Source organism: Alligator mississippiensis, chromosome 5 (assembly GCF_030867095.1).
Source record: "Alligator mississippiensis isolate rAllMis1 chromosome 5, rAllMis1, whole genome shotgun sequence".
NCBI lineage: Eukaryota > Metazoa > Chordata > Crocodylia > Alligatoridae > Alligator > Alligator mississippiensis.
Window position 1 is genome coordinate 41280264 of NC_081828.1, and position 8108 is coordinate 41288371.

Here is an 8108-nt window from a genome sequence, read left to right on the forward strand (position 1 = left end):
CAGACACTCAAGGAAAGTGGAACAAGGGCTTGCGTTGAGGTGTCCTAAGTCCTCTCAGGCCCCTAGTAGATGGAATAGGATCTGACCCCAAGTAATCTACTCCATTACCACTGCCGGGCAGTATGTAGCCGGCTGAATGGTTGATGGCCTCTGCCCCAGAGGTGGCTGCATGTGTGTACCTTTTAAAAGCTCTCTGGGATCAAAGGCACTCTTCAGGCAGTAGACAGTGTCATCATCTCCTCATTACAGCCTCATTTCAAACTGTTTTTCCACACTTGGATTTTGCAGTTCTGCACATCAAACCTGTTAAACCATGTGTTAATGTTTTAGTGTTGATGTGTTACTGCACTATCCTTTACAGACTGAACTGCAATAAATAATATGTCTGGGCATAGCAACCAGATGGGAATATTAATGAGACAGAGTTAAGTAGCTTGAATTATTTTAACATTGTTTTAATCTGGTGAAGAAACTTCTCTGGATGCTAACTATCCAGGGGATCGCAGGACTATTAAGCAACTTAAAACAAAGTAAAAACAAATGCTTTTGGTATTCTTAAATAGGCCTTACTGTAAATCAGTATTACCATTGTAGTACTTCAGGAGCAGCCACTCAGTAATGAGCAGTATGCCATGCAAACGGAAATGATTATTGTGTACAGATGAAAAAGCAAAAAATAGCGAACACTGTGTTCATTTCTGACATCACTGTAAATTCACACGGAAGGACTGGCTGTGTTGTAACTGTGCAAATGGACCAATTTAAATGTTTTGTTTTGTGTAAGTGTGAGACTCAACACAGGCAGCTGGGCCAGGTTGTGACTCTAGCACAGTAAGTGCGTGTGTGTGTCCCTCTGCCATCCTGCCAGAGCTGCCCCCCTCACGTACAGTGCACACTCAATGTGATTGCAATATGACTTCATTGGGAAGGGACTGGGGCTTGGAAGCAGTTTTCTCATAGAGTGGTATCTGTCTCTAAATGCAGTGATAAGAGCAGAGGAAGCAGAATTACTACAAGTAGTGGATTGGTCTTCCGCTGTCCAAGGCATAAACCAAATACCTTTTGTTTATATAACCAAGAGGATTGTTGAAGCATTTTGGGTGTCGCTGGCAAGTGTGCAGATTAGTTGGTTTGCACCAATAAGCTGTCCTTCCTTCTTTAGCATGTGATTGCATTGTGTGGAAGGCATTTTCCAGGAATCATTCCAACTCACCTCAATGTCTCGAGGCAGGGACTGTATTCTGAGTTGAAACTGTAAGCAGTGCTGCAGATAAGAAAGTGCTTCTATCCTCCTCGTGTCCTACTCTCCCTGAGGGCTAGTGATTACAAACTTGGTGCCTTTTGACACAGCAGCTTTCTTGTGATGTTGACTCTGACCCTTTCTTTTGCAGAGAATGTAATTAATGGACCGGACTACGAGGTCATGATGCAAATAGACTGCGAAGTGATGGACACCAGGATTCTGCACGTCAAGAGTTCATCTATACCTCCCTACCTGCGAGAACAACAAAGAAATCAGACTGATACCCTCTACAGCTCTTCTCCCACTGTCCCAGAGGCAGCCCACACCATAAGAGCACTTGTTGAATCACTGCAGTAGCACCTAAGCACTTCAGAACTGCGGTCTCCAGACCTCAAAAGGAAGCAAGGTCATGTGGTACTACAATTACACACCTCCTTACCATTACTACTATGGGGTAAAGAGCTGGGCATTGCTCAGCACCATGATTCGGCTGCCTGATCTAGCCCTTCGATAGTCTGGCAGTACCTGGGATTCTGGCATCTGGAAGGCTCTGCCTGAATATTACTCCAGCTTTGACATTACCCCTTGAATGTAACCTTTCACCAGAGCCCTTTCCTGCATGGTCTCCTCAGCTTGGGCAGTGTTTAAGCCTTTGGTGCTTCTTAACTGGTCTCTTTCCCTATCAGATTGAATTTGTCAGTGAGATGTCCTAGGAAGGTGTTTGACTCCACAACAGGACTGGCTGCCCTGTCAAAGAGGGAGCTGCTATTACAGAAAGGACAGAGCAGGAGGAGGAAGGAAACTGGGTAGGAAGATACCAATCTCAGGGAGAGACAATGTGGCCACAAGGTCAGCACTAAAGAGAGGGCCTAACCTGCAGCTCACATGCTGCACAGTCTCAAGTAACTCAGTCGTTGTGTTTCAGCACTCCTGTGAGTAAAATGGAAGGTGATCCTTGCCATATCTTGCAAGTTGAGGCAGGTGACTACAAGGCTCTGTCAGCTAATCTTCAGAGAGTTCTGGGATACATACAGGGAAGACGAGCTCTCACCTACAGTATTGATTTGCTCACATTTAAACACCTCAACCGACCGGATGGAAGAGTGGATAAATTTAAGTGACAGGAGCTGAAAAAAGGAGGAGTACACTGGAAGCTGACACTGCATGCTGCATCCCTTTAGTAAGACAGCTGCAGATTTCTGTCTGGAACAGTGCAGCGTGACCAGGCCTACAAGAGGTGCCTGGAAAGCACTGACTAGCATTGTAGTCCCTTTAAAACCACTAACCACGTTGAAGCTGGAAGGTTCCATTTCGATCGTCCTGTCTGGTCTGCTGAACACAGGCCATAGTGCAGGAGCCATTTCCATCATCTAATAGATGTCACCATTGCAAACTCTCAGCCTGGATGTCGTGATCCCGTTACATCCAGTTCCATCCATGTCATGTATCCCACCCCATATAGCTCCTGCATGCCCAAGCCACTCCTAGCACTGCCTGATACCCCGCCCTTCCCCTCCCCAACTGGTGGAAGGGAAGTTCTGCCCCCCGAGTTCCTGCCTGGGGAAATGTGCTGACATCCTGTGGGAACTGGCTAGTGTTTCATAAACATTGAGCAGGTTCCCTCAGCTCACTGAGTGCCCTTTGTGCCCCAGCCAAGTACAGTCTCCTTTGATTATTCAGTCTCTGAAGAAAGCAAAAATATGTACTGTTTAATATTTATGGAAACGCGCGCACACACACGAAAGACAAATTTGGGAGAAACACACAATGTTTCCACAGCAAGGCTCTCTGTGGTCCCCACATGAGCCACTGGATTTTTGTAGAGACAACACACCAGCCCTGCACCTGTGCCTTGAGGTACGCCATTAATGCAGCTCTGGAGCTCAAGAGTGGTATGCTTGTAGTGCACAGTTCATTGCTCACCACAGGCAGCTGTCATGGTATAAGTCATTAGTTCAGAAGCATGCTTGTCTTTGACCTTCCCCTCTTCCTCTCCTCCTCCCCCTGTCCCTTGCCTCCACAGAGAAGTCCCATCTGGAAAGTCTTAACTGATGGTACAATATAGAAGTTGGCCTGAGCAAGTGGTCCTGTGCATGGGACCCAGACCTCCTCACTGTGCAGACAAAGTCATCTCCTAGGCCTTTGAGTACATGGACTCACTGCAGTGTGTTTTAGTCAGTACAGTTAAGTATACCATCCAGGAGACCTTGGCCCTGATCTCAATGAGGAAACTTAGCAGAACAAACCAAACAGTTGGATGAGCCATTATGAGATGTTACTTTTCTAGGAGTTATGCATGCGATAGGATGTGAAGCAGTTGCAAACTGCATTTCAGCTTTCAGTACAGATAGCTGAAAAAAGATCAGGTAGCAGTAGCAGAGAAATGCCAGCATACATGCAGCAGGGAGGGGGACCTGTCTGCCAGTTCCAGAGTTACCAACAAATGTAAACTTCCCCATAAAAGGCAATCACCATCTTGTATAAAACAGTGGCCTCTTCTCCAGCACTTTAGATGAGTGTGTGATGGGATCCCTCATTGCTTACAAATGAGAAGGCCTGGAATGGCAGTGAATCTGTATGATGTATATTCTGGTAGCTCCTAGACCTTGTCTAAAGCCCACCAGCCCCTCAAGCTGTGTGAATGGTAGAGCTGAGGGGATTAATTTGACAAGAGGCTGCAGGTTGTTCCTACTTAAGTGGAGTCTTGCAGTTTTGCTAGGCCTCTTAAGAGAGCACATCCCTGCCCTTCCAAGCTTCCCTTTACATTTTAGGATCTTTTTTTGCACCTTGAGAATGCCAGAATTGGCCACCAGGGAAATCTGCTATAAACTGACTCGGCTATAATCGCTTCTCAAGAGACACCCTGCTAGCACGTACGTGCTGGGGGATGGGGTTGCAGCGCAGCCACCTTCTAGGCCATGGGTCTCTTAGTACTGCAAGCACTGGTGCAAACTGTCTGCAGACTGTCCCCTGAGGGTGGATACTCCAGCAGTTCCTGAGGAATATCTCTTTAAAGAGTTTCTTTTGCTATCACATGAGTTTTCTTTCACCAGTATTCTTCCCAAGCAAAATGGTCAGTGAGGTCAGACCCATGGCAGGCAGGAGTGCTTTTATGAAACAGGTGTACACTTCTGAGGATTGACCTGTGCTCTTTGGTGATATTTAAGTGTCTTAGTTATGAAACTTCTGTTGAGATCATCGGTCTGGCTGCCACACTTGGACTGGAAATCACATTGCAAAAGGCAGTGTTCCTTGATGTTCGGCAAGAACACCAGGAGCCAAGCTAGTCATTAATGTTTAATCAGAGAAACTGCAGTGTTCAAAAATCAGTCTGGGCCTCTAGATCCTAACCAGTTTGTGTTCGTTTGGAGAGACACTTAAGGTAGAAAAATCATGGTCTCATCCTGCTTAGAAACAGATTGTCCCTGGGTTACTAATACCTCAGCTTATTACTGTGAACTCTTTGCAAATGTCCATTTTCCTCAACACTTTGGGCACCTCTACATGAGACGCCACTGCACAGTAGCATTGGCAGGCACTAACCATGATGTGATGCTCTTGCGCAGTAGTAACAAGCTACTGCACAGTAGTGTCAGCAAAAAACCCAAAAACTGCGCAGGGACACTACTGCATAGTAACAATTGTGTAGTGCACCGCTCATGTAGACGCAGCCTCTGTGTTCTTCTCTGGCACCTTCACTCCTCCTGAATGTTGGAAGCCTTGTATTCTGTTCTGGTTCTCACACATACCACCCACCATCCAGGGGAGTGCCTGACAGGTGACTTTTCACTTGCCAACTTGGTCAGCACTGAAGCTCCTATTTCTGTGACTCTGGGGGAGTACTTCAATCACCCTAGGATCTGTTTGACTCAAAGTACTTTTTACATTTTTATTATAATATTTATATTACTTTTTTAAAAACACTTTTTAATAAAATGAAATCTCAGCTGTGGGCCCAAGGTGAATCAACACTGTCCTCTTCACTCTCCTGTAACCAAGTCCTGAGCACAGATATGCAAACCAAAGGTTTGCCCTTGCTCATGCTCTCTGAGACAGAACAAGATTTCAGCAGGGAGTGCTGATTTTATTTTTTGGTAATTAATTCAATCTTTTCTTTCCCAGTTAGTACAAAGCAATAACAGCTTTGACTTGCTAGACAAATTGTCTTTCCTTCCCACTACACAGTGTCTGAAATACTTGACTGCATTTTTTTTACTTGTTAGGAAATACCATCTACCCCTTAGAAACACAAACAGATGAGTTAACAAGAAAAAAACCCCAGCTTGCAAAAATTTGCCTTTTGCAACAATTCTGAAAAGCTCCACCCTTTGCCACGTATTCAAATGAGAGCTGCAAAAGCCCCAGTGTCCTGAAGAGTAGCACTGCTGTGAAGCATCAAGGACTACAAGAAGGCTTGGCTGGAGTCTTTGCACTAGTTGTACATTCCTGGCTCTGGTCCATCCTGAACACAGGCCATGCCACACAACGGTAAGCATGCTTGTGCCCCATATACAGGTGCATAGATCCTTTCTGCTAGCACTGGTAGGACCACCTAGGGCAGGCTCCCTCAGCAATACTATGAAATGGCAACCAGGATTTCTGAACAGTAGAGGTGTGGGTGCTGGCTAGGCACTGATGCTGGTTGCCCACACCCTGCACATCTGTATAGCACTAGCTTCAGAACATACCCTGGGGTCTCAGTCCTGCAGCCAGCTCCACAGGCAGGTCCTGGAAGCCATGTGGTACTCCACTAAAGCTGAAGAAGGAGGTCCCCACAAGGCAGAGACAGTGCAGCACATGTAAAAAAACAACAACAAAAAAACCACCTTGTAAAAGGGACACTACAGCAGGCAAGCTGTTTTTATCCAATTACTTTCTGTATCCTAAGGGTCTAAAAGTATGTTGGAAGGCAGGGGTTTGGGCTAGGGACAGCATCTTTTCTTCTTTAAATGATCCCGAAATGGAGAGAAAAACTCAAAACTTTATTTGATGCTTGTCAACCAGGCTTTGTGTTCTGTCATGGGAAGAAATAAAGTGATTTATAAAATTTAACTTGCTTTGGGTATTTTTGTGTCTCACACAGGAGAGGAAAGAGAAAAGGTTCAGTTCCTACTGCCATTGTCGCACTGACAACACAAGTCAGCATTCCAGAGTGTTTCCCAGCCCAACACAAGTGCTGCCACATAGGCAGTGAGCCCACTGTGCCCTCCCCCCCCCTTGCTGCCATGCTCCAAAGATTCTGGCCACCACAGCAACAGGAACAATGTTGGGGAGTGCAGCCAAGTGAGAGTCCATAGACTGTATGTTAATCCCTTGGGGTCACCAGTTGGATAGCCTGGAATTAAAACATTATAAGAAACATATTAAAGGTCAGTAGTGTAACTTGGGGGGCAGGGCACCAGAACAGCAGCTCCCCCAAGGAATCTCTGGTGCTGCAGCGGTCCCACACCATGACTGGTAGCAGCAGCTGCGTGCAAGGACTCTTGGCTGCCGCTATAGAAGCAGCAGCAAAAGGCAGATCACTGCATCATTAACACTTAGGGATTCTGAGACCCTGAGGCACACCCCACCCACCACCACCACCACCTCAGTTCTCTGATGCTTGGAAACCCCACCCCTGCAAGTTTTTGCCCAGGGTGTAAAAGCTACTACCTATGCCTCTGCGATTAAGACCAGCCATTGCATTTGTCCCTGGACAAGTTGTCCCCAGGTCCTGGAACAGAAATAGCCTGGGATCGGTGAGTACACGCACTGCCCTTCCATTGTTTAGTGACAGCTGTCTTCAGTGTCCCTGGGGTAAACAGTTGGTACTTCTTATCCTATGAACCTTTTCAGGGTCATCCCAGCATAACAGACATAGACATTTAAACAATTTCACTTTGTCCTGGGATAAAATGGTTTAGCCCACGACAAGTGCAACATCTGTTTGTAGCCTTTAGACCAGGGTAGATCCATCCCAGCAGCCAGACTCCATTTCCCAGCAGCCTCTGCCCGCCTCACTGGCCAGTTTCCATGGAGACCCCAGAAGTGGTGGGGCCAGGGTTTCCATGGACACCAGCCCCAGCAGCACTGGCAGGGTGCGTGCCTGGGCAGAGAGCTGCTCTGGGGCCTGAGCTAGGATCTTGCAGCAGTGACAACGGGGGCCGGAGCCAGGGCAGAGCTGCAATCCACTGCCCATATGCCCAGGGCAGAGGAATGCAAGCAACTGGTTGCGACTCTGCCCCTGCTCTGGACCATGCTGTCACCACTGCAAAATCCCAGCCCCAAAGCAACACCCTGCCCAGGCACATGCCGTGCCAGCACCACTTGGGCCAGTGTCCACGGAAACCTTGGCCCCGTGTTGTCACAGCCCCACTGCTTCTGGGGTGTCTATGGAAAAAAATCCACAGGGGCAGGGGCTGCTGGGAAATGGATTCTGCCAGGGGCCCAATTCAGCCGTGAGCCGGACTTTGCCTACCTCTGCTTTAGAGAGACAATGGTCTGTAGGATCTGGGGACAAAAGGCTTCCTCCAAGGAGATGTGTCACCTCTGTTTACACCCTGAAACTCAGGCTCCAGCTTGTAATGATGCCCTAAAGGCCCACGGAGGGTGGGAGGGGCAAATTTGAGCTCTGCAAGTCAGCTAGCCAGCTTTTGCGCTTCCCTCTGCTGCCGTTGGACTGCTCTTGTGGGAATCTTTCAGGGTGAAAGGTCTGGTCAGGGAAAAGAATGGAAGCAGAGTCTGTTTCCCAGCTCAGCCTGTGGTTAGAGAAGCCAGCAGCTTGGTTACCACCCCGCCCCGAAGAAATTGACTTGCAAACTGGCAATTACAGAAAGAAAAAAAAAGGTTGCACAAACCAACAAGACTCACCAGCACTCAAATGTCT

General features: G+C 47.4%; 1 protein-coding gene across 2 annotated transcripts in view; it reads left to right on the forward strand.

The window, feature by feature from the left end:
* Positions 1 to 6295, forward strand: part of ATF6 (activating transcription factor 6) — a 174920-nt gene extending 168625 nt beyond the window's left edge. For both annotated transcript variants that reach the window (XM_019486560.2, XM_019486561.2), the window contains exon 16: positions 1392 to 6295. In XM_019486560.2, the coding sequence (XP_019342105.1) occupies positions 1392 to 1600 (209 nt within the window). In that variant the 3' untranslated portion in view covers positions 1601 to 6295. The remainder of the gene's footprint in view (positions 1 to 1391) is intronic.
* The last annotated feature ends 1813 nt before the right edge of the window (positions 6296 to 8108 follow it).